This window comes from Protopterus annectens, chromosome 17.part0 (genome assembly GCF_019279795.1).
Source record: "Protopterus annectens isolate FY-2018-M chromosome 17.part0, PAN1.0, whole genome shotgun sequence".
Classification (NCBI taxonomy): domain Eukaryota; kingdom Metazoa; phylum Chordata; order Ceratodontiformes; family Protopteridae; genus Protopterus; species Protopterus annectens.
The window spans coordinates 511,200,874-511,228,623 of NC_056751.1; the positions used below are offsets into that span (position 1 = coordinate 511,200,874).

The 27,750-nt window shown below is 43.5% G+C and overlaps 1 protein-coding gene across 2 annotated transcripts in view; it reads left to right on the forward strand.

Moving 5' to 3' along the window:
* The window catches only part of AKT1S1 (AKT1 substrate 1), a 480,046-nt gene extending 452,539 nt beyond the window's left edge, over window positions 1-27,507 (forward strand). For both annotated transcript variants that reach the window (XM_044059601.1, XM_044059600.1), the window contains exon 5: window positions 22,319-27,507. In XM_044059601.1, coding sequence (XP_043915536.1) covers window positions 22,319-22,462 — 144 coding nt within the window. In that variant the 3' untranslated portion in view covers window positions 22,463-27,507. The remainder of the gene's footprint in view (window positions 1-22,318) is intronic.
* Window positions 27,508-27,750: the final 243 nt, after the last annotated feature.

Sequence of the window (27,750 nt, forward strand, 5' to 3'; positions counted from 1 at the left end):
TCTGCCAACTTTCTTTCCCAATCCACAGAACAAGGGTGAGCAGATTCTGTGTTCATTGGATGTGCACAGACAACTTAGATTCTGCTTAAACAGGACAAAGCCTCTAAGAAAATTTGAGCAACTATTGGTGGCTTACAGCGGTAGAGGGAAAAACCTGTTTCAAAGCAGACTATTTCTAAATGGATAAGCCATTGTATTCGTTTCTATGTTCACCATGGTAAACCAATCCCCAAGGGGATCAGATCTCATTCCACCAGGGCTGCATCTACTTCTGCAGCCTTTCTCAGAGGGGTTTCTACCAGAGACATTCTAGAGGCTGCTACCTGGAGCTCAGTTCATACGTTCACCAAACATTACCCATTTACCTCTCCTCTCTAAATCCAGAGCTGACTTTGCCACTGCTGTCCTGCAGGGCCTTATAGCTGCTCCTAATTCCTCCCAACCATAGCTTTGGGAATCTACCCAAATGTAATGACTACAACAGTGAAACACGAAGAACATAGTACAGATGTTCATTGTGTTTCACTGTTGCAGTCATTACTGTAGGGTTCTTCTTGCCGGCAGGCAGCCCTCGGTCGTCTAGAATCCCAAAGTCTGGGTCCGGTGTCGGCTGTGTACTCACCCTCCCTGATGTCAGTGCGCCAGGGGTACAAAGCTCCCAGCTGACGCCATGTTCTCCAGTCTTTCTTGCCACGCGGTGGAAGCAGTTTGCAAGTGCCGGTCGGCTGACTCCTGCTATTTTTGGTGCTTCATACCGAAGACATTCTTCTTTTCAAAGCTAAGTACCCGCTAGAAACTTTTTTCTTGCTCCAGACCGATGTCAGAAAAAGTTAATAATTGTATTTCATGTGGGAAGCAAATACCTCATAATGATTTTCACTCTTACTGTATTCCTTGTCTAGGCCCTGACCACGACGTAGCTAGTTGTCAGTTTTGTGCTAGATTTAATCAACGTACGATTAAACGGAGTTACGATTTTGCCTTTCATTACTTTGGGAGGCGATTTAATTATAACATGTCGTCGGACACGCTTCCGACTACCAGAGTTCATAAAAGGCGCAAGGATAAGGTTAGGCCTCCGAGGTCCAAATCAGACGACAGTTTACAATCAGAGCCAGCTGCCGGTTCGGCCGTCGTCAGTGAGGTGCATTCGCAGCCCCTGTCGTTGGCCATTACAGAACCGCTTGCCGAAACTGACTCCCACGAGGAGCCAACTAGGCCTTCGAATACTCCAGGTGCAGGACCTTCGGATAATGCTCCCTCGGATGGGTCTGGAGCCACTGACGCCGGCTTCCGAGGGGGTTTTCAGGCCTACGCAGCTTCAGCTAAAGGCAAAGACAAAGGCAAAGACTCCTAAAACAGACTCAAGCCCAGGCCTCCTCTGATCCGGGACCTAAATCTCAAAAACAAATGCTTAAAATGGCGGAGGACTTGCTAACTATGATTAGGGGTTCACATCCCCCTCCAGACAAAAGGCCAAGACAAGAATTGGATTATGAATCCTCTGATCAGGCATTTATCTCTTCAGTGTCTTCCTCTGAACAGGATTATACTTTCCCTCCTTATGAGGATTCGGATGCTGAGGAATCCATTCCTTCAGCTTCTACTCCTGAGGATTATTCTTTTGGGGAAACTTTACATGACATGAGGGAACATTTTCACTGGGAAGGACAGGAGTACTCTGAATCTAAGAGAAGGCTTAGGGATTTCCTTCTTCCCCAACACACAGACCCCTGGCTATTCCTCCTATTTTGGATATTGTGGATGATGTCTTTTCTGAATCTAATTTAACTCCTAACTCCTTTCCTCCGGCCCCTGAGTCCCTGACTCCCACCAGTTTCTTTATAAAAATCCTACTGCTGATCCAGACACCATTTCTCAGGGTCCTAAGGCCGCCACTGCTAAGAACCCTATTCCGTCAGATAAGGATTCTAGAGCTTTGGAGAGATGGGGCAAAAAAGTGTACACTTCTGCTACTTTTATCTATTAGGGCTTTAAATTGTCAATTTCATATGTTGAAATATCAGCAATACCTTTTTTCTGTTATGAAACAAAAACTGGGTACCATTTCTGCACGTGCAGTCAATAAGGAATTACATGACTTGATGCATGCTACTGAGCAGGTGGGGAAACATACCTTACACTGTGGTTTTGATGCTTTGGAGGCCTCTTGCAGGGCGGCTGCCACTGGCACGGTCATTAGAAGACATGCTTGGTTAAAGGAAACAAATTTGCCTGATCAAGTGAAAGCAAAGTTACTGGATGCTCCTGTTCAACATAATGTTTTGTTGGGGTCTAAGGCTGAAGAGGTTATAAAGAAAATGGAGGATAAGGCAAAATCCATGCAAACGGTTAAGGATTTCTTACAAGCCCAGCCTCCTAGATTTAGCAGAAATTGGCCAGCTAAAAATTGGTCCTTTCCCAGCTCGGACAGGCCTCAGAGGGGTAGATATAGGCGCCCCAGAGGGAGGACCCAAGCACAGACCTCTTATAGACCTAGACAGTGGGGTGCTTCCACCCCCAGGGGTGGAGAAGATAGGTCTCAACCTTATAGGAAACAGGCTCAATGACTCCCCCTGCAGGGCTCCAGGAACCTCTCTCCTGGAAGCTCCTCTGGGAGGAAAACTCTCTTTTTCACCGAAGTTGGACTTGTATAACCCAAGACAAATGGGTTCTGGATGTAGTTTTAAGAGGTTACAAATTCCACTTTCACACCTTACCAAAACCAAACGGATGGCCAGACCTACCAAAAACTCAATGGGCAGAGGCATTAAAGCAGGTGAGGTCCCTCATGGCTATGAGGGCCATAGAACTGGTTCCAAATTCAGAGACGGGACAAGGCTTTTATTCAAGACTTTTTCTAGTTCCCAGAAAGCAGAGACCCATCCTGGATCTGTCAGTCTTAAATACTTTCCTGGAGATGTTCATTGTGTTACCCTGCTGCAGTCATCACACTTGGGTTATCCTGTCGTCAGGCGGTCCCAAAGTCTTGGTCCGACGTTGGTTGCTGTCGCCTCATCCCTGACGTCAGTGCGCCAGGGGTACATATATTGCAACCGACACCATTTTCTTCAGTCTTTCTTGCCGCGCGGTGCCCGAAGCAGAAGCAGTTCGCAAGTGCCGGTCGGCTCATGAGATTGTCGAATTCGAATTTCAGACCGAAGTCTTCTATAAAGCTAAGTACCCCGTTGGGGAAACTTTTCTTGCCTCAGACCGATGTCAGAAAAAGTTAACAATTGCATTTCTTGTGGGAAGCAAATACCTCATAAGGATTTTCATTCTTACTGCATACCTTGCCTAGGCCCTGATCTTGACGTCACTTCTTGTCGATTTTGTGCTAGGTTTAATAAGCGTACTATTAAAAGACAATTTGATTTCGCACGACACTATTTTGGTAGAAAATTTAACTATAACATGCCGTCGGAGCTACCGGCGTGCACAAAAAGTGCAAGGATAAGGACTGACAGCCCAGGCCTAAGCCAGATTCCGAGGCCTCGGTTGATCCAGTCTCCGGTTCTCAATGAGGCTCCGACGCAGCCTCTGACTACCGCAGTTCTGGAACCCGAGACCGCTACGGATATTTTGACGGTATGTACTAGGCCGACGCAGCCTTTACTTCAGGCCCTTCCGACGATTTACCTTCTAAGGACGTCGGTGCTTCTGAAACGCCATCGGTTTCTGAAGGCGTTTTCAGACAGATGACTCTCACAGTCAAAATGTTTTCTAAGTCGAAGACTCCTAAATCTAAAAAGACTACACTTCAGTCTCCTGTTCAAGGCCCTATGCCTAAGAAACAGATGCTCGAAATGGCTGAAGATTTGATTTCTCTTATCGGGGGTTCACAGCCCCCTCCAGACAAAAGGCCTAGACAAGAGGATGATTCTGCTTCCTCTGAGCAGCTGTCTATTTCTTCGGATTCCTCTGAGGACCAAGACTATTCCTTCTCTCCTTATGAAGATTCTGATGCTGAGGACTCTATTCCCTCAGCTTCCCCTCCTGAAGACTACTCTTTTGGGGAAACTTTACACACTATGAGGGAACATTTTCACTGGGAAGGTCAGGACTACTCTGATTCCAAGTAAAGGCTCAGAGAGTTTCTTTTACTCCCCCAACACAGACCTCTAGCCATCCCACCTGTTTTGGACATTGTGGATGATGTCTATTTAGAATCCAGTTTCAACCCAGACTCTCTTCCTCCTGCTCCGGCTAAGCCTGACAGATGCTACAGAGTTCCTGATTCCCACAAATTTCTTTACAAAAGCCCAGTAGCTGACCCAGAGACTATCTCCCAGGGTCCCAAGGGTCTAAGGCTTCCATGGCTAAAAACCCAGTACCTTCTGAGAGGGATTCCAGAGCACTAGACAGGTGGGGGAAAAAGGTTTACACCTCAGCCACATTAGCTATGAGAGCACTAAATTGTCAATTTCATATGCTTAAGTATCAGCAATTTCTAATCTCTCAGTTAAAACAAAAGATATCCTCCCTCCCCCAGCAATCTGAATTGAAAGAAGTACAGGATTTGTTGCACACCACTGAGCAGGTGGGCAAACATACCTTACATTGTGGGTTTGATTCTTTGGAGGCCTCCTGCAGAGCAGCTGTCACTGGATCGGTTATACGTAGGCATGCTTGGTTAAAGGAACAAGGTCTGCCTGATCATGTTAAAGCAAAACTACTAGATGCTCCCTTACAGCAGGATGTTCTTTTTGGAGTTAAAGCAGAAGAAGTTTTAAAGAAAATGGAAGATAAGGCGAAATCAATGCAGACAGTCAGATTTCCTACAAGTACAACCCCCTCGCTTCAGCAGAAGCTGGCCAACAAAAAATTGGTCCTTTCCAGCCACTGCCAGACCTCAGAGGGGTAAATACAGGCGCCCAAGGGGCAGAGGACAACCACAAGCCCAGTATAAACCTCACCAATGGGGCACTACAACCCAGAAGGGGGGAGAAGACAGGTCTCAACCCACCAGAAGACAAACTCAGTGACTTGCACCTCAGCTGGCCAAGCAAAACTCTTTTGACTGCCCCCTTGGGGGGGGGGGGGGACTAGCACTTTTTGCAGACAACTGGCACATGGTCACAAAGAGCAAATGGGTCCTAGACATAATTTTACGAGGATACAGATTCCACTTCCACACCTTGCCAATGAAAAGAGGAATGCCAAACCTGCCACAAATTCAATGGGCAGAGGCACAAAAACAAATTACAGCTGTCATGGCCATGAGAGCCATTCAACGGGTACCGACTCGAGAGCAAGGCCAAGGATTTTACTCAAGGCTCTTTCTAGTACCCAGAAAGGACAATGCTTGGAGACCAATTCTGGACCTTTCAGTTCTAAACACTTACAAGTTCCCAAATTCAGGATGCTAACACTACAGCAGCTACTTCCCATGTTGGGCAAGGAAGCATAGCTGGTAACATTGGACCTCAAGGAGGCATTCCTGCATGTCCCTGTCAGACAAGGTTGCAGAAGATACCTCCGTTTCATTGCAGGTTCAACCCATTATCATTTCTCTGCACTGCCCTTTGGCTTATCTACTGCGCCCAGAGTTTTCACAAAATGCCTGGCACCAGTAATTGCATATTGCAGACAAAGAGGAATTCAAATATATCCATACCTGGACGACTGCCTCATCCAAGCAGAAAGCAAAGACATTCTCTTACATCATCTGGCTTTTGTGAAGCATCTACTAAATTGTCTGGGGTACACGGTAAACGAAAAGAAGTCAAAACTAGTACCCTCACAAAAAATGATATTCCTGGGTGCCAGCTTGGACACAACAGCCCAGAAGGCTTATCTTACACCAGACAAGCAACTACAACTGACTCAATATTTCAAGACAATGGCAACAAAGACCCAATTAACTGCAAGAAAAATTCTGCAAGCTTTGGGCTTCATGGCATCTTGCATTCTGATAATACCATTTGCAAAACTGCATATGAGGAAATTACAGTGGTACCTAGAAAGCGTATGGTCTCAACACAGCCACAGCTTGGACACAATGATATCTCTCATTCCCTGCCTTCAACAGGAATTTCTATGGTGGTCACAGGCATGTCACCTCAACAAGGGTCAGCCTTTCACCTTGCCCCCAACCAGGCAAACTATCACAAAAGATGCTTCAGACTATGCCTGGGGGGGGGCACACATGGCAGGACAATGCATTCAAGGCCTATGGACTGCAGAACAAAGAAAACTGCACATAAATCAAAAAGAGATGCTAGCTGTACAGAAAGCTCTGACAGCCTTCATGGATCTACTACATCCAGGACAACTTGCAATAAAGACAGACAACACCATAGTAATGTGGTACATAAACAAACAAGGGGGCACACATTCCTACCCTCTTTGCAGGCAAGCAATGATCTTATGGAACACAGCTCTGGCCTACCAAGTCCAGTTACAAGCTCAATTCCTGCCAGGACAGAAAAACACATTGGCAGACAACCTAAGCAGAAACATCAGATATCCCCACGAGTGGCAACTAGACCCACAAATATTTACAATAACAACTCAAAAATGGGGCCTCCCAAATATAGACCTGTTTGCCAGTCCTCAAAACTACCAATTGACAAAATTTTGTACAAGGATATTCTACCATCAAGCTTGGAAAGTGGACGCTCTCTCCTTCAGTTGGAAAAAACTGACAGCATATGCCTTTCCTCCATTACCTCTTCTCACAAAGGTTCTTTTGAAGGTCAGAAAGGAGAAACCACGACTGATCCTCATAGCCCCAGACTGGCCACGCCAGCACTGGTACCCGCTATTGAAGAATATGGCTCACAGCCCACCATGGATATTGCCTCAAATACCCCATTTGCTCACGCAACAAAACAGATTCTACACAGCCAGCTCAAAACCTTAAATATGGCTGCATGGCAAATCTATTAAACATCCAACTAGCCCCTCTTTCACAAGCAGTGCTGGATGTTATTCTGGAAGCCAGGAGGCCAAGCACCAGGAAGGCTTACTCAGACAAATGGAAAAGGTTTTGTGCCTAGAACCAAGCTAAAGGCCAAGACACAACTCAGCCTCATATGCCTCGCATTCTGCAGTATTTAGCTGAGATGTTGCACAAAGGACTTTCCTTTTCCTCAATTAAAATCCATGCTTCAGCTATTTCAGCTCACTACGACACGAATCCACCTTTATTTTCAAATCCTCTTCTAAGGCAGTTCCTCAGAGGGGCAAAAAACATTAGACCACCTAGAAGAGCTCCTACACCAACATGGGACCTCAACTTTGTTCTGGAAAAACTAACGTTACCTCCCTTTGAACCAGCTTTCTCTGCAGACCTTCAGCTCCTATCCTGGAAGACTGCCCTGCTCCTGGCAATAACTTCTGCTAGGAGAGTCTCAGAATTACAGGCACTAATGGCAGTGGAACCTTTCCTCATTTTTCATCAAGACAGAGTTTCTCTACGAACTAATCCTTCCTTCATGCCTAAGGTGGTTTCCAGTGTAGCTTTAAATCAAACCATCCACCTACCCACTTTCTTCCCCAATCCACAGAACAAAGGTGAGAGAGTCCTGCATTCCTTGGACATTCACAGGCAGCTTCGTTACTACTTGGATAAAACTAAGGCTTTCATAAAAACTGACCAGCTCTTTGTATGCTATGCTGCAGCTTCTCAAGGGAGGGCTATATCCAACCAAACCATTTCTAAATGGATAGGCCATTGCATACGGTTCTGTTATACCCATCATGGGAAACCAGTTCCTCCTACCATTAGATCCCACTCTACCAGGGCAACAGCTACCTCTACAGCCTTTCTCAGGGGGGTTCCTACCAAGGAAATTTTAGAAGCTGCAACTTGGAGTTCTGTACACACCTTCACCAAACACGATCACTTACCTCTTTACTCTAAGTCCAGGGCAGGCTTCGCCACTGCAGTTCTGCAGGGCCTCATTGCCTCCACTAACCCTATATGATACCTCCCCCCTACCTTAGCTTTGGGATTCAACCCAAGTGTGATGACTGCAGCAGGGTAACACGATGAACATAGTACAGTTTTGTACCTACCATAAATGTAGATGTTCGAGTGTTCACCCTGCTGCAGTCCAGGTTACCCTCCCTCCATCCCCTCTGATCTACTGGCTAAATCTCTGCTATGCCTTACTGATGTATTTGCTTATAGCTGAAGGGATTTTGTGTTTGTGCAGTGTTCACACCATTTGGTACTAATTCTGATCACCCTTTTGGGGGCACCTGACATCTGGGGCAAGAAAAACTGAAGAAAATGGCGTCTGTTGCAATATATGTACCCCTGGCGCACTGACATCAGGGATGAGGCGACAGCAGCCGACGTCGGACCAAGACTTTGGAAATCCGACAGACTGCGGGGACCGCCTGACGACAGGATAACCCAAGTGTGATGACTGCAGCAGGGTGAACACTCTAACATCTACATTTATGGTAGGTACAAAACTGTACTATACCAAAGTTCAAGATGCTTACTCTGCAGCAGCTCCTGCCAATGTTCAGCAAAAATGCATGGATGGTGATATTGGATTTAAAGGAGGCTTACCTACACATTCCTATCAGACAGGAGTGCAGAAGATACCTCAGGTTCAAGGCAGGCTCGAAACATTACCAATTCTCTGCGCAGCCCTTTGGCTTGTCTACTACGCCCAGGGTCTTTACCAAGTGCCTGGCACCAGTAGTAGCTTACTGCAGACTCAAGGGAATTCAAATTTACCCTTATCTGGACGACTGCCTTATTCAAGCAGACAGCAAGGACATTTTACTCCAGCACCTGGAATTTGTTCAGAATCTACTCAAGTACCTGAGATTCACTGTGAACGTAAAAGTCAAATTTGACACCCACTCAACAGATAACTTTCCTGGGTGCTCTTTTAAACACAACCCAGATGGCATTCTTGACATCAGAAAAACAACTACAGCTGGCTTCAACTTTCAAAAGCCTAGCGTTAATGTCTCTGCTAACTGCAAGGAAATTCCTGCAGGCTTTGGGTTACATGGCTTCCTGCATCCTACTCGTACCATATGCAAGACTGCATATGAGGAAGATACAATGGTACCTGAAAAGCGTATGGTCCCAGCATTGTCACAGTCTAGAAACAGAGATTGCTGTCTTGCCTTGCCTGCAAAAGGAATTCCATTGGTGGGCCATGGCATGTCTTCAAAGGGAAAGCCTTCAGTCCTCCAGCCTACCAAGTGATAACCACGGACTCCTCGGATTATGCATGGGGAGCTCACTTGCAGGGGGAAAGGCCTGCAAGGTTTTTGGACAGAGGATCAGAAGCATCTACATATCAATTTAAAAGAGATATTAGCTGTGCAGAATGTCCTCTTGGCTTTCAGGGATCTTTTACAGCCAGGACAGCTACTGATACGGACAGACAACACCACAGTTATGTGGTACATAAACAAGCAAGGGGGTTCACTCTCCTACCCTCTTTGCAAACTAGCCATGATTCTATGGAACACAGCACTAGCTTGCAAAGTGGACCTACAGGCTCAATTCCTGCCAGGGAAACAAAACACTCTGGCAGACAGCCTGAGCAGGAACCTGTCAGACCCACACGAGTGGATGCTAGACACCCAAATATTCAAGATGATTACAGAAGCCAGGGGCTGCCCGGACGTAGATCTATTTGCATCTCTCCACAACTACCAGTTACAGAATTTTTGCACAAAGACATATTACAAGCTAGCATGGAAAGTGGATGCTCTCTCATTCAGTTGGAGGAACCTCTCGGGGTATGCCTTTCCACCACTACCTCTTCTACCAAGGGTGTTATTAAAGATAAAACAGGACAAAACAAAGCTGATCTTACTAGTCCCGAATTGGCCTCGACAATTTTGGTACTCAACACTGATAAATCTATCCCAGGAACCTCCTTGGATTCTACCTCCAATTCCAAATCTTTTGTCTCAACATCAGTGCCAGGTCCTGCACTCTCATATCAAAACTCGCAGCCTGGCGTATTCAGGGTCTATGATTAATCCTACCCTTTCCAAACAGGTCATGGATGTTATCTTAGAAGCCAGAAGGCCTAGCACTAGGAAATCTTATGAAGGTAAATGGAAGAGATTTTGTACCTGGATGCATGCTCAGGATTCAGATCCTCTCATTCCAAATATTCCATTGATTTTACATTACCTAACAGATATGTTGCATAAGGGTTTATCTTTTTTCCTCCATAAAAATACATGCCTCCGCTATCTCTGCACATTCATAATACAGATCCTCCAATTTTTTCACATCCACTTCTGAAACAATATCTCAGAGGAGCAAAGAATTTAAGGCCCCCTAGGACACCACCCATTCCTGCCTGGGACCTCAATTATGTCCTGGAAAAACTTACTCTGCCTCCTTTTGAGCCTGCTGCCACATCTGATATAAAGTATTTATCATGGAAGACTGTTATCCTACTGGCTTTAACTTCAGCCAGGAGAGTCTCGGAGTTACAAGCACTCATGGCTGTGGAACCTTACATTATTTTTCATCAAGACAGGGTTTCTTTGAGGACTAAACCTACTTTCATGCCTAAAGTGGTTTCTAAAGTGGCTTTAAACCAAACTATTCACCTGCCAACTTTTTTCCCTAATCCACAAAATAAGGGGGAGAGGATCTTGCATTCTTTGGACGTGCACAGGCAGCTTTGCTTTTACCTGGACAGAACCAAGGATATCAGGAAAACAGAACAACTGTTAGCTTTGCCTTGGGAATTTGCTGCATAAGAAACAATTTCAAAACAGACCATTTCTAAATGGATTGCTCATGGAATCAGATTTTGTTACTCTCATCATGGAAAGCAAATCCCAGGAAAAATTAGGACTCTACCAGAGCTGCTGCTACTTCAGCTGCCTTTCTCAGGGGAGTACCTACCAAAGATATTTTGGAAGCTGCAACTTGGAGTTCAGTGCATACTTTCTCTAAGCACTATAATCTCCCTCTTTATTCTAAGTCCAGGGCAGGCTTTGCTTCTGCAGTCTTGCAAGGCCTTCTAGCCGCCCCTTCTACTCAATAACCACCACCCTTTATCTCAGCTTTGGGATTCAACCCTACAGTGATGACTGCAACAGTGAAACACGAACGTAGTACAGTTGTGTACACTTACCATAAATGTAGATGTTAGAGTGTCTTCACTGTTGCAGTCTGGGTTACCCACCCTCCTGTCCACTCTAAAACTTTTATTGGTGTGGTTCCCTGTTTCACCATTCTGAGGTATATTTGCTACAGGGTATGGGGTTTGTTGTATGTTACATTTTTGTTTTACTTTTAGCCTTTACTTTTGGGCACCTGACATCTGGGGCAAGAAAAACTGGAGAACATGGCGTCGGCTGGGAGCTTTGTACCCCTGGCACACTGACGTCAGGGAGGGTGAGTACACAGCCGACGCCGGACCCAGACTTTGGGATTCTGGCCGACTGAGGACTACCTGCCGGCAGGAAGAACCCTACAGTGATGACTGCAACAGTGAAGACACTCTAACATCTACATTTATGGTAAGTGTACACAACTGTACTTTGTGTACACTTACCATAAATGTAGATGTTAGTGTATTCACTGTTGCAGTCCTGGTTTACCTACCCTCCAGCCCCCTGTTTTTTCTCTTACTATACCTCTTCTTTCTTTTAATATGCTTAAAAGCCTTTTTGGTGTATTTGCTTTTGATTGGAGGTATATTGTTTGTGTTCTAAATTATAATATATATATATATATATATATATATATATATATAATTTATTTATGTACACCTTTTTTTTATTTTTTGCTCCCCATTTGGGGGACACCTGACGTCTGGGGCAAGAAAAACTGATGAAAATGGCATTGGCTGCATGTTTTATTCCCCTGACGTCGTGGAAGAAGGAACAGCAACCAATGCAGGACCCAAGACTTTAATCAGGCCGACTGAGGGCAACCTGCCAGCAGATTACCCAAATGTAATGACCACAACAGTGAATACACTCTAACATCTACATTTATGGTAAGTGTACACAACTGTACTTTCCAGATGGTCACACTTCAGTCTATACTCCCCTTCTTAGGGAATGACAATTAAATGTGCTTGATAGATCTCAAGGATGTGTACTACCACATAAAAATGGCCAAGCCATCCAGGGATCATCTGCGTTTCTGGCAGTTTCGAGCCCTGCCCTTTGGTCTCACTACAGCCCCCAGAGTGTTCACCAAATGTATGGCAGTGGTCATGGCTCACCTCAGACGTCTAGGAGTCTTTCTTCTTGGTCAGCATGTCAGCGTTCTGAAATCAAAAGATAGCACCAGCATCAGAAGTTCTGAAAATTTATTAGGCATGATGGCAGCAGCAGTTTTGGCTATTCCACTAGCTCGTATGCACATGCGGATACTACAATGGTTGCTGTTCACTCAATGGTCTTACCCAAGAGCTCCCCATGACTCACACTATAATGATCACAAATTCTTGCAAAAAGGACCTTCAGTGGTGGTTGACCTCACTTCATGTCACGATAGGACAACCATTTGTGCTACCCCCTCCAGCGGCCACAGTGACCACGGACGCTTACCTGATAGGGTGGGGGGGACATTATCAGGGAAAGACTGCCCAAGGTACTTGGACCGATCGAGAGACATCTGCGTATCAATGTCCTGTAGATGAGAGCAGTACCTTTGGCGTTGCAGTACTTTCAGGACTCTCTTCCTCTGGGTACGATTGCGATTCAGACATGTCGGTGGTCTGGTATTTGAACAAACAAGGAGGAACCAGGTCTTACCCCCTTTGTCACAAGGCTCTGAGTTTGGCAGTAGGCTGTTTCCACCCAGTGCTTTCTGTTGGCAACGCATATCCTGGGGAAATCCAGCGTAATAGCAGAAAGCTGAGCAGGGCACTCTTGTTGCCCCACAAGTGGTCCCTCAGTAAAGAAATAGCAGACAGGATATTCCGCAGGTGGGGCCAGCCTTGCTGCAAAGTTTTTGCCAGTCACATGAACAAAAAATGTAGAAGCTATTTTGCTGTGATTACGCCTTCAGGAGAAGCCCCAAGGGACACACTCGTACACAATTGGCCTCTGGGTCTCCTCTATGCATTTCCACCAATCCCGTTGATACCCAAGGTTCTACAAAAAGCAAAAACCCTGGGAAGGACCATCATTCTAATAGCCCCTCATTGGCCTCGTCAGATTTGGTTCCCCTTCCTTCGACTTCATCTTTTGCAGGACCCATGGATTCTGGACCCTGTTCCAGACCTTTTGACGCACTCGTCGGGGGATCTTCATCCTTCTCTGCAGTCCCTGAAGCTGATAGCTTGGCTGCTCCAATTCCCATCATAGCCAGGTTCCATAACTTCTCTAGTGAGACAAAACAAATCATCTTATCTTCTCGTAAATCTTTTGCTATGAAGCTATATCTTGGCAAATGGAAAACATTTTCTGTATAGCCCTCTAAAAATATTGATCCTTACCATGCCCCTATGCCCTTCATTTTAGAGTTCTTGACTATGATTTTTGAGCTGCAGCAGCAACAGTTCGTGTTCAATTGGCTGCTATTTCTAATTTTCATCTTGGATTTGAAGGCTTGAATATCATGTCTCACAAGTTATCCAAAGCTTTTCTCAAAGACTTTTCATATTAGACCACCTGTGAAATCTCTCTATTCTCCATGGAGTCAAAATTTTATGCTTTCCTGGATAATTCTTCCACCGTTTGAACCAGTTTCCTCTTGTGACCTCAAATTTTTGTCATGAAAGACCATCTTTAAGGTAGCTGTTACGTCTGCATGCAGAGTGTCGGAGCTTCAGGCTTTATCCATCAAGCCTCCCTGTTTGATATTCCATGTTGACAGAGTCTCACTTAGAACAAACCCCTCAATTTTGCCCAAAGTTTACACTGAAACCAATCTCAACCAAATTATTGATTTGCCAGTCTTTTTCCCCAACTGTTCAAACAATTTAGAGTATGTGCTGCACAAACTTGATGCTCACAGAGAGCTCAGATTTTATTTGTATAGAACGAAAGATTTCAGAAAATCAGACCAGCTTTTTGTTTCATTTTTGGACTCCAGGAAAGGGTAGACCAGTGGCTAAAACAACTGTCAAAATGGTTATCTGATTGCATCACCTTTGCATATTCAGCTGCCAGTATGCCTTTGCAACATAAGGTTAAAGCTAACTCAACCAGAGCATCTTCTACACCTGCTTTTTCTGCCAGACTTCCCATGGATAACATTTGTGCAGCAGCCACTTGGTCAAAACTTCATACTTTTATCACTCATTACAAAGTTGACAGGGCCTCCTTTGGATTCATGGTCCTGAGAAATATACTCCTGAGAGTCACCCGAGGTTGATGGTGCTTGGGACGCTACCCAGCAGTAAAGAATGAACGGCGAGATTGAGCAACTTCACATGAAGACGTTTGAGCAACTTCACATGAAGACGTTTGAGCAACTTCACATGAAGACGTTTGAGCAACTTCACATGAAGACGTTTGAGCAACTTCACATGAAGACGTTTGAGCAACTTCACATGAAGACGTTTGAGCAACTTCACATGAAGACGTTTGAGCAACTTCACGCCTTTCATGGGCATCCCTCAGCACTTTTAAAGCCAGCTCCTTTTTTCTCAGGTGCTTCAAAACTTGATCTCACAGGGACCATTCAGTAAGTTCCCCCTCTGTAAAGAGGAAAAGGATTCTATTCCAGGGTATTTCTATTCCCCAGGAAGGGATGGTCCATGGAGACCAGCTCTTGATCTGTCTCAACTCTCTTTTTTTTAGGTACCCACCTTCCACATGTTCACTTTCCAGACTCTTCCCTGTTTTGCTTCTTTAGGCCTTTATGGTTTCTCTAAACATCAGTGATGCATATCTTCATATTCCTATCGCCCTCTGTTCAGGATATTCTTACCTGTTTTCTGTTGCTTCCTCTCATTTTCTGTTTTATGCTTTGCCCTGTGGATTCTCCACGGCTCCATGAGTATTCACAAAATGCTTGGCTCCTTTCATTGCCTTTTGCAGACTTCACAGAATTCTGATTTACCATTGCCTGGACAACCTGCTTATTCAAGTAAACCATCCAGACATTCTACAACAGAACCTCCAAAGCACCATATCTCTGCTCCAAAGCCTCTGGTTGGTTCATTGTCAACTGCAACAAGTCTTCAACCCTTCTCAGGATCAGGTTTTCCTGGGCTGCACGATAATAACAGACCTTATGATGGCTTTTCTCACTCTGTAAAAAATGAAGTCTCTGACGGCCTGTTTCCAACAGTTGCGTCCTCTGACTTCACTGTCATCTGGAGTTCCTCAAAATGCTAGGGTTCATGGCATCTGTTATCTCCATGTTTCCCTTAGCCCGACTTCACATGAGGAAATTCCAGTGGTATCTGAAAACTCCCCAGCATGCTCATCTTCTGGAGTTTTTCTTCCTGTTCTCCCTTGTCTGAAGAATGAGTTACACTGGTGGATTCAACAAATACCTCTAAATCCAGGTAGTCTTCTACAGGCCCCACATCCTGTGCGGGAGTTGTTTACAGATGCTTCAGACATGGGGGTGGGAGCAACATTCGAAAACTTAAAAGTTCACGGCCTTTGGTCTCCTTCTGTAAGGAAACAGCATATCGACATCAAAGAGATGAGGGCTTTGATTCTTGCTGTCCAAGATTTGTTCCTCTGTCTTCCCAGGTCCCCTGAAACTGTTCACAAACAACACCACAGTCCTTTGGTATGTGAACAAGCAGGGGGGCATAAAGTCATACCTGCTGTGCAGGCTGGCCCTTAAGGCCTGGAAGATTGCGTCTCAGGCAAAGGTCACATTACTGTTTACAAAATGTTCTGGCAGACAATAAGTAGGTCCATGACACAAACCCATGAATGGATGCTTCTCAGAGATGTGTTTCTAGACTTTCTCCACTGGTGGGGTGGTACTCTAGTAGATCTCTTTGCCTCCCTCTTGAGCAGATGGCTTGCAAAATTTTGTGCCAGAGTCACAGATCCTCTGGTATGGAAGGTGGATGCTGTCATTCTCGTGGAAGGGTGTGTTTCTTTATGCATTTCCCCCATTCCCACTCATTCAGAAAGTTCTGCTGAAAATTCTGCAGGTCAAACAAAAAAATTTGGTGACCCTCTTTTGGCCAAACCACCAAATAGACCAGCATGAGCAGAATGGAGTACACTGAAGAAGGTGATTTTTGCCGAAACCGGTCTGTTTTTGTACGTTCAATAAAGGATATTTGTACTCCATTCTGCTCATGCTGGTCTATTTGGTGGTTTGGTGCATTTGGTTTGGACCGTGCATTTCCCCCTTGCATGGGATTCTGTTGGTTCCCTCTTTTGGCCAAGACAGCACTGGTTATGTTTTCTGCAATTAGCCATGGGCAGTAATCACAAGTTAACTCACAGGGTGGATCTTCGCAAACAAGACAAGGGATCTCTTATTCACCCACACTTAACAACTCCGAGCCTGACTCTATGGTGATAGGCTTCTGATCCCTTTCCAACACTGTTTTTCCTGAGAACATGCTTTTAATTCTGCAGGAGTGCAGGAGGCCAGGAAACCTAATACTAGGAGATCTTCTCCAAATGGGTGAGGTTCTCCATCTGATGTCCGAAGAAACTGCTAGATCCATTTTCAGTGGACATTCCCCTAGTTATTTGTGTGAGCTGCTTAAGGCCAGATTGGCTTACTCTTCTGTTTAAGGTCTACTTATCTGCCATTTCTGCATGTCTGGCTATATCTCCTCCTCTAGCTTCTAGGCTAGAGGTGAAGCTCTCTTAAAGGCGTCCTTCATATCAGACCTCCAAGGAAACATGTTTCTCCTCACTGGGGTTTCAGCTACTTCAGTTATGGTATTGAAGTAGCTGAAAAACACTGGAAACATGAGCCACACAGCATCATAGAAAATGAAGTCTACTTCACATGAGATCACCCATTAGCAACAGTTCAAAAGATGCTAGAAAACCAGATGGTAGTGGTCTGTGAAAAGAAGACAAAAGTAGCATTGATCATGGAAAGCTCTACACCCAGTAACTACAGTATCTTGTGTATAGAGAGAGAGTCATAAGATATCAGGATTTGCAGGCAGAAATGAGATCAATGTGGATGAAAGATACCCAAACGGTTCCAATAGTAGTAGGAGCAACAGCTCTTATAAAAAATAATCTACTGTCATATTTTGAGGCATTACCAATACATGTAACTCCATACGAATTGCAGGAGGAGTCATTACTGGGCACAATATGGGTGCTGCGAAGAATGCTTCTGGCTGACATCAAAGATTGAAACAATACTAATTGCATGAACTTTAATCGTACTTTGACTTGAGAATGGGGTCCCTTCTTGTCATGGTAATAGAAACCCAAAAGACTTGGAGAAATTAATAAGAATTTGAATTTTGCTCTGGAAAAGCTTACTCTGGTTCCTTTTGAGCCTGCAGTCTCAGTGTCTTTGAAGTTTTGCACATGGAAGACTGTTTTGCTGGTAGCCAGAGTTCCTTAACTTCAAGCCTTAATGGCTTCCCAACCTTTTCTCATCTTCCACATGGATAAGGTTTCACCCTGTACTAACCCCTCCTTCATGCCTAATCTATTCATCTCCCTACTTACTTTCCTTACCTCAAAATTCTAGTGAAAGGCTGCTGGGAAGACCTATTTCTAATCAAACTGTTTTCACTTTGATCTCTAAGGCTATTTCCTTCTGCTGTGTGTTCCATGGAAAGAATCTCTCTTCCTCAGTAAAAGCTCATTCCATTAGGACTGTAGCTTCCTCTGGGGGCTTCTTCTAAGTTCTGGACACTCTCTTCTGGAAGCAGCAACATGGTCTTTTGTCCACACCTTTACCAAGCATTACAAGCTGGAATCTGTCTCCTGATCCAGTGCAGGCTTTGCCAGGGCAGTCCTGCATGGCTTCATGGAGACTGCTTCTGCTCCAACCTCCCTTTCATGAACTTTGGTACTCTCCCTTGTTATGAATATTGCAACATGGGAATAGAAGGACATAGAACAGTTGTGTAAAATATTTTACCATAACTCAGATGTCCTCTTACATGTTGCAGTATTCTGTCCCCACCCTCCTTCCCCCTTGGTTCATGCTTTTCTTAGAATATTTTGTTTTTACCTCTTATCCTTGGGCTGATGTTCTGCCTATGTCATTCAGTTCTGAGGATGGTACGTGCAGACGTCACTTTTATGGCCTACGTCAACTGCTATCCTCTGTGCAGCATCGCACGTACCTTGCAGTAGTTTATCTTTTGCATGCTGGCTGGACATTTGGGTTGTCTAGGAGGGGAATCCCTAATGTTGGTAATACTGCAACATGGAAGAGAAGGGCATCTATGGTTATGGTAAGATTTTTCACAACTATTCTTTCTTACCAGGGTGTTTTTTGAAGTCTTGCAGGGGAAGTATTTGCATCTGTTTTCCTACGTGGATGATGCTGCTAATGAATTTTTTGATGAATTCCTTGGTGATATCCTTGGGTGCTCATGTGGTTGGAGTCCCTCTGGATGACTATAGACTGTGAGAAGTTCTCTGAAATCCCATATTAGAAGATTACATTTGTTAGTTGCAGACCTAGTCACTTTTCAGAACCTGCTGTTCCTGCTGTTAGCGAAGGTCAGTGAGGTCTTAAATTTGGCAACCTAAGTGAAACATAGAGCATGGTTTAGGCCAAGACCCTTCTTTGACTTCTAGACTTAATAATCACCATGTTCTTTCTTGGTCCTGTTTCTGTATTTGAAGATGTAGTTGTTGCATTGGGCAGTGATATGTAAGATTGCAGAACTATTGTGCCTGCAAAGATCTTTTGCCTGTTTTGGAGCCATTACACCAGATCTGGAATGGCAGACATTTTGTGTGAATATGCAGCTTCATTTTGTATGAATATGGAGCTTGATCACCTCAGTCAGATGGAAGTCACAGGATGTTAGAGAAGGTTTGAGAGATTCTCTACTAGTTTGGTCAGCCAAACCAATCCGTTAACTTAAAAAAAAAGGGGGGGGGGGGCAGGAGGTTGTATGGCTGGCGTACACACCGCTGACTCTTATCTGGAAGTGGACTTAAGACGGACATTGTTATACCAGAATTTCACATACCATTGAAAGTGCTTGTGTTGGAGTTCTCAAGCTATTTTCCCAGCCATTTTCTGCAGCTGTGTTTTCAGGAGCCACATCAGGATAAGATGTCCTGTAAGTAGGACATGTCAGTGTTTTATGTTTGCTGCCCTGGAGAAAGCAGCTGTTCACTTTCTGCTTGGTGGAGCATGGCAAGGGAGACTTCTTTATCTCACAGTGAGTCTCGTTCCTGTGCATACTCTTAATGATTTCTTACCTTAGTGCAAAGCTTGTGGAAGAAAGACGAAGAAGAAAAAAAAAAAGCTTGTGACCTCCCCCATGGAGGCAGAAGTATGTTTATATCATCTTTTTAGGTCCTTGGAGGGTTCAGGACACTCCTGCCAAGGAAGTAACTTACAGAAGAGGACAAGTCAACTCCACACTAGGGGCTTGTTCCTTCTGTAGTCCACCAGTCCTGCCAAACTGTCTAGCATGAGTGCCAGAAGTGGTCAAAGTCACCAGAAAGCCTTCTGTTAACTGCAGAATGTTCTACATTTGATCTGAATGGTATAGGATATTGCGCGCCCGGCTGTCAGCTTTTGTGCCATCTTGAGTGTTATGGTGCTTGCATACATCTGCAGTTGTTTGCACATTGTACCCTTAAGTCACTTGGGTGATTTGGTCTTCAGTTACTTCATGGTCATGGTATATGCAGCGTCTGTTTTTGGAGATTGTAACCTTGTGTTTGCTAAGACTGTGATCCAGCACCAACTGATTAAGTAGCTTCATGGAGGAGTAATGCATCTCTGCCCACCATGTTTGTGCATTCTTCGATGAGGTTTGATCTTCATAATTGACAAGCATGCTGTGCGTCAATTTGAAAGAATGTGTTCATTTTTTTCGGTAATTTTCAGTAATCTGAAATTACTGCATTGGCATTTTTCCCCTGAAACGTTTGCCTTTCTTTCAGGATATTGGAGCTATACATTTTCAATTGTATCCTGGCCCTGTGGCGCAAGAAGGATGGCGCCCTTACTATGACCCAGTCAACCAGGGTTCATGTAGTTGTCCCGGAACTGAAGGAGCTGGCAGAGAGAGGGCAGGAGAAGTGAGGCAATAGGACTAACTTACCCTTTCCTGTGGTGTTCAGGGGCAGGCTGCTTGCTGGTAGTGTCCCTTGTGGAAATGAGGAGTGACCACTGCCAATAGCACAATGCATCTCCCCCTTAGCTCAACAAGCTTTGTGGCTACAAGGGAAACGGGGCTAAAAAGAACCCTTGAACCACCCCTAATGGCCATCTCAGTGACAGCCCATCCTTGTTGACCTTTGCCCCAATGTTGAGAAATGCATGAGCCTGAATTGTCCTGGACTATCTTGAGGGTTGCAGGCACTGGGGTTAGAGATGGGGGCAGGCTATGCACTTGAAGTAATAAACAATATCCGGTCTTTCACAGAGGTTAGGTGTCCTGTTAAACCAACCCACATTTCTTCATTAAAGTTGCTTTCCATTTGTCTCTTAGCCAGTCCATTCATCTGTTTTCTTCTATGGGTTGGAAAACCTAGAGAACTTCATGGCTTTTATATGCATTGTCGCTGAATCTGTAGCTGAATGTCTTAGATGATACTTAGTTTAAAAAAAAAAACAGAGTAGCAAATTAACTGCGGTAGAAGCATTTATGTGTGTATGTTGAGGTCACTACTTTCAATCTCATTCTCTTCAGTGGATAGCTTTTGACAACACATGAAGTTGATGAAAAAATGGACTGTTACTCTTTCATCAAAGCATTGCTCAGTGAACAACAGGGCTTCCAAGTTAGCTCGGGTATTACCTGAAGTAGATGCATGAGTTTAGCAAGGGCAGATAACTCATGCAGTCACATAACCGTCTCGTAGTGGATTGCCAGCCTTTTGCCATCTTGTCGCTGGTTGCCCACTAGAAAATGTAGTCTGAGAACCACATTCCTACTAAAGGCAATGTTCACCAAGCATTATTGTATGGATATTTCCAGACTCGGTATTTTGTTTATTACTTCTCTCTCATCTTTTGGATTTACTGCTTGTATTTGTCCCATTTGTTGATTTGAAAACTCTGAGGAATCCCTCATAAACACAAAGGACCCTTTCTTGGTGATCCCCTCTTGTTTCCCATGCTTGAATGGCTCATTCATCTAGCTTTATCTTTAAAAGTTCCCTTGAAATCTGGTAAAAAAAAAACTTGAATTGAAAGAAATAACTTGAAAGAAATCCTCTCTACACTTTCTTTTTTGTTTTTATTCAGCTAGTATCCTATTCACTTGATTAAAGAAGCTAAATATTTATTTTTGTTATATCAGTACTGAATGTACCTGTAAAGCAGGATTGTATGAAGATTTTTCACTTATCTGTTTTGAACCTATTTGTATTGTGTGAATTATTGTTTTGTCTTTGTATTTGTATTTCTAAAATGCTAATAAAAAAATCAGATTGCAAAAAAACAAAACTTGTTTAATGCTGTCAGTTTAGAGGTTCCATCAAATCAAGAAATAACAATGAAGACTTTAAGTGTTATTCCTTGGTGTTTGAAGGTGAAGTGCCAGGCATCTGAGCTGGGTGCAGTCATAGCTTGTGACATCATGATGTGTCCCCCCTGCCTCTTGTGCATGGGAGGACCTGGAAAAACATGCTGTGAATGGTGGAAAGGGTGGACTTGGTAATTTATGTGCAGCTTGAAGAAGTGATAGTGTCTTAGAAGTGTGCATGTTTAATGACATTATTACACGTCAAACCTGAAATTCAAATCATGATTTCCAGGGCAGGTTTAATACTAGGGTCTGTTTTGGTTAGTGTTTCATATGCAATTTATTAATCTTGAGGTTCCCATTGGGCAGGCAGGGATTAAGCACTCCAAGAGAAGAGTCCCTTTGTAGGTAAGCTCATAATGGTTAGACTACATCTCTGTGCGTAACCCTTCTTAAATCAGTGGCCCAGGGAGATGAGCAGCAAGACAGATTTCTGCAGTAAAAAAAAAAAAAAAAAAAAACACTAAGACCAGTGCAAACACCTGGGCTTTTAAAATGTTTCCGTTTTAACACTGAGTGTTAGGGAGGTATGGACACTTTAGTGCTTCAGTGGAAGAATAAACATTTTCTTTAATATTACAATGTAGGCATGCGTAGTATATATAACCCAGCTTTGTTTTCTGCCTAGTTTAGATTCTTGCATATTTGTTATAATTTTTTTTATATTCAATAAACTCATTTCGTGGTAATATAATTGGTTTAGAGACAATGGAATTCTGTGATGTAATAGAAATAGAAACATTTTGGTAAGTTGCATTTCTGTTTTGCAGGTACCATCCCCAGACCTAGAAAAGATTGCTGCCAGCATGAAAGCTCTTGCCATGAGTGTCTCAGATGGGACTGAAATGTTTGGTGACTTACCACGGCCTCGGCTCAATACTGGGGACTTCCAGAAACCCTATCGGAAATACTAACTGTTTGGTTTTGTATCATTACACTACAACATGTGACTGGAGAAAAGTTTATGGGTCACCAGTATTTTTTGAAGGCATGGGGGAACCCATGTGGTTATGTAGCATTAGAGGCAAACAGAATGTGACTATTTGCTTGCCTTTTTTTTTTTTCTCTCCTCCTTGCAACAGTTTCTATTTTTAAAGAAGAAAAAAAGTGGAGTCTTTCCAAAGAAAAGACAGCATGACTCTAAATGGGGCCTTACTGTTTTGGTTTACTATCACAGTTTTGAAACGTATAATCCTAAGGCGACAGTGTCTGAAAATCTCAAATCCTGCTAACGCTGTAAAACCGAAACGCAAGTGTTAGCATGAGTCCTGAAGGGGTGTGGACCTTAGAACAAGTGCTTAATTGGATCCTGCATTGGGGGGGAACTTGTCCAGAAATTCAGTACTGTGGTCTCAGGATCATGGGTTTTAAGACTGTGGGATTCAAGGTTATGCTAGTAAACCAAGGTGTTTTTTTTTTTTGTTTTTGTTTTGTTTTTTTTGTTTTTTTTTAAACCTGATTGTATGTTTCAGTCACTGTTTGCTCTGCAGTCGCCGGTGTTGAGCCTTGCATAGGCTGAGGATTAGAGATCTAGTTTTCTCAGTGAACTGAATCAGTACTGGGGGGAGGGAGATTTGTCAAGTAGTGTATTTACTTTAGGGGTCCATACCAGTCCTTTTTTCTGTACTGTATACCATTAAACTCCTGTTGAGAGTGTTGAAGGGGGTATTTTTTGCAACCTTGATAGCCTAGCACACTTGTTCACACATGGTACATCCCTGGATAGTTGTTTTTGGGATTACTGAAGTAGAAGTACCCATTCTGATGGTCTAAAAGTACACCAGCCAGAGGCTTAGGCACTTATGTTTTCTGAGGTTATTTCAGTATTGAGTCTCTCATTAAAGGAGATAAAAATGTTCTGCCCAAGTTGAATAAGATATTGTTTTAAACCATGGCTATATCAAGTCACTTCTCAGTCTTTGGCTGAGCTACGTTGTGTGATTGTGTTTGCTGATGAAGTGTGAATGGGTACAGGGCCAGAAGTTTGCACCCAAGTAATGGCAAAACAGTGCGTTTCACTGTGCTGAGCAGATTGCAGTGTGTGACAGTAATTCCTTAATGAAGGTTGGTGACTTTGTACTTTCTGATCTGCACAAGGAAGTTAACAGACAAGCTAATGTATAATGATGATTCTTTTAGGCTGTATGACCATTTGTGTTCCTTTTGACCATTTCTTCTGGATATCAATGGCTTAACCACCTGCACACAGTTTAAAGGAGTAGTATGCTGTGGACTTTATGTACTGTATTAAAAAAGATAAAAAAAATTAATAAAAACAATGTCCCTACCTGTCACATAGTCCCTAGAGGCATAACACTTGATTCTGTCCATCCACAACCCCTTTTTTTCCCCATTTTTGCACACACGGTCAGGGTCATCTAGAGTCAAGGTATACACCGCCTGGTGGCTATCCCTGCAAGATGGACAAACACTTGAGTCCATTAAAAAAATACATTTTTTGCTTTCAATTTTCCTGTTGGCATCTGTCTTGTATACAGTGGCGAAGGCAGTGCTACGTCTTGAATGCGTTTCCTTGTATCACTCTTCTTAATACATATTGTTTGACTAATGGCAAACAAGTAGAATTTAAAACCTACTAATGAAAATTTGTTTTGAGTTGAATTTTTGGTAGTCAGAAACAGATTTCATCCTTTCTAGGTATCCACTGGCATATACCTCCTCTGCCTCGTGGAAAAAAAAATAAGGTTTTACATATTTCTCAGAACATTTTTTAAGATTTCCTTCTTTTCACCGTCACTGCACTAGTGGTCCACTTTGGAAAGTTAAACCTGACTTAGAGTGTTATTTGGTAGCCATATGGGTTCCTGTACGGCCTCATGTCTCGCCCCCATTGTTTTCTGAGAGACCTTTGAGGCTCAGGTTCAGTATAAAGCTGTGTGTCGTCATGCCTTTGGAGCCGATTGTCAGAGATGCTATCTTGACATTATGGAGTTATGAAGGTTTGGCTCCAGCAGCGCTCAGGAAGATAGATTCTCTTTAAACGTGTCATGCCGAATGGAGCCTCATTAATCATCCTAAGCTAACTCCTCTCTTATCCCTAGGGAGATGCGACTGGCTATTTACTACCTTTCCTGCAAGCACAGAGCCAAAAAGCTATTGTTAGGTGTGGCAAGACTTACTTCTTACCAGTCTGGACTGCAGCCTTCCCTTATGAAAGGATGACAGAAAATCTTGTAAACCAGCAGTTATCTTCGAGGAAGTCCTCAGCCAAGCTCTGTCAGTAGTTTGTGAGGTAAGCTTCCATGTAGCCTGCTGCAGTTTTGGGCTGCACTGATAATGTGGCCAGTACTTCAGATTTAACCATTTGCATTTGTGCAGTGGCATAAATTAGGCTGCCCTCCATTAGAGAAGAACTCTGGAATAATCTGTTTTTTCAGTTTAAGTAAATGTATTATTTGGCTATTTATCTCTGGTTGGTTGAGCCCTGGAAGAGAGCAGGCCTCTGTCAGTGTGGAAAGACTTGTATGATCCACTGATTTTTTTTTTCTCCCTCTTTCAATTTTCTAAAACTTCCCACCCCCGGAAGAGGAAGAAGCCTTTTCACTGCATAAGGAAAGCTCCCGAGCATTGCTTCAGCTTCATCTCCTTCAGCGCTGGCTAAGAGGCTTACTTCACTGGCACAGATTCATGCTCAACTGCAGTACATTTAGCTGAGGTGTGGAACTGCCAGTGAGGATAGGTGGGTCCTGAGTAGTTTTCGGCCCCCAGCATGTTACACTGAGTTTAGTGGTCCACTTTGGGAGATTAAACCTGACTTAGTGTCATTTGGTAGCCATGGTAGCTTCTTGTACAGCAGTCTTTCATCTTCCATTGTCCTTTCATGAGAGACCTTGAGACTCTGGTTCATTTCGAAGTGGCCTTTGACTTTTGTCCACCCTGCTAGAAAATTGATGCATATCTGAATAAGAAACTGAAAGAGACATCACCATTAAATATGGTCAGTTTTGCCATAGTTTGATGCTTGCAAGTCTTTTGCATGGAAAGGCTGTAGTTAAGAGACCTTAATTTGTGTTGGTGGAGTTCAATGAGTGGGCCTAGACTGTGCAATAGTAGGGAGTCGTATCTAATTTTTCACAAGGATCATGTTTTTTCTTGAGTACTAGCTTATTTTTACTAGACGTGTGTTCTTGAACTGGTCCGCACATTCCTTTTTTCTTTGCCATGGCAAAATAAGAGTAGGCAAAAGAACCTTTCATACTTGAGTGTTCATCAGCTCCGATTTCATCAGAAGTAGTGGAGTGTAGAAAGAATAAATAGCAGTTTATTCTGTGTGGGTGGGAGTGGCTTATAGTTAAACCCTTGTTGAATGGATTTCCAGCAAGGCTAGCTGCATACTGGAAATTGCTGTTGTCAGTGGTCACATTACTAGGGGAGCAGGTGGGTTTAGTAATGTCTTCTGTGCCACTGTCACTTGCCTTTAACATCTTAGCATTGCTATTTTGACAGACTACAGAAATCTAGTTTCTTTTGGTGCCTGTGTACTTCAAGACTCCATCTTTATTCTTTGTTCTTGATCTCTCCTCCAGCTTCTTCCACCCTGGATAAATTTTGTATTTTGGGGCTCAACCCAAGGAAGAGGGAAAAAAGTGTTTGATGTAATAGATACATTCTTAGCATTTCAGTTCACATGTTTTTCCTTTAGTCACAAATACTCCTGTAGTTTCTCGTCTGTGTGTGGACAGACCCTTTATCCAGTACTGATGCAGAAGAGCTCACTGTGAGGAACTAGAGATGTGTGCATTCAGTCATATGACCAGTATCTGTTTTGAAATTGGATGCAGTTAATTGGCACCTTCCATTTAGCATAAAATGCAGATGAACTTTTTAACTGCCTTTATTTTAAAGTCATTCTCTTCTCTTCTTTGTTGGATTGTATTTTCCGTAAACTAGCCATAACATTAATATATTTGCTTATTAAATCCATGTAGCTTTTTTGACTCTGCTAGTAAAATAAAAACAGATTTGAACAGAATTGCTAAACGTGGCTTGTGGAGATTTTAATCACATTTTCAACACTGCTGTTATGCAAGTAATTCTCAAAGTAGCACTGCATGCAGCTAATTACCATTGTGAACTGGAAATACCTTGCCTACTTTGACTGATACCAATACAGAGAGCGCTTTGGCTACTTGGCCGGTTAATATCTAATATTGGAATACACCCCATCTCTTACTGGTCTATGCTTTTTCTTAGCCAAATGTAAATATGTGAAATTTAAAGGTCCAAGATTACCAACACATCAAAGATATGGATCTTATTTTTTCCATTTCGTTTGCTAATATGGACCTCCCTCAAGACTGTCTTACAAAAGTGTGTGGGGGGCTGCTTTTCAGGTTTTCTACAAATCTCTACATATTTGTCTCCCTCACAGTTCTCCCCTCCTCCTTATTTCCTTTTATGTTCATTTGAGCATTCCATTTTCTGTGGTCTGCTGCCTTTTTGGTTTAACGGGATTGGTTTTGTTCTGTACAATGGTTAATGCCCTGTCTTTGTAAAGCATGGCTTTTCACAGTTTAGCCAAGAGTCTGTCTTTTTGTGTGTTAGTTTGACCTACAGTTTAAAAGCTTGCAATTTTATAAAAATAACTGGTTGCATGCATTCTCCACCTCCCTCCAAAAAAAATTTCTGCCTTCATAGTAAGGAACATCAAGCAAGAAATCAGGATAGTTAAGACATTCTGATACAGTCTGTTCAACAGAATAAAAGGCACCATCCAGGACTTCTACTGCTGAAAGGATTGCCAGAGAACTTGGTTCTGGTAGGCCTAAAAACTATCTGTATGTGATTTGTACTTGGGAGAGCTCCTTGGTTTCCCAATTGAAGCGCTCCATCTTGTGAAGGACATCCAAAGAAGAAAAAAACATAAATATGGTGGTGGTGCTGCAGTAGCATTGTCACCTCACAGTAAGACGCTGTCCGGTTCGATTCTCAGCTAGAGCGTCTTCTGCGTGGAGACATGCGTGAATGGGCGTTCCTTCATTGAAGGTTGTGCGTCAGGCTTGGCAAGCCGGTACGTAAAAATCAACTGCCAATCATTAGCGGACCGGCGTTCCGCTGTGGCGACCCCTAACCGGGAAAAGCCGAAAGACACAAATTGTGACTGAAGAAAGTGTGTCTTCATCACATTACTCATAGGAGACTGGGGAGATTTGATTAACGTAAGCCAGTACTCCATTTCACA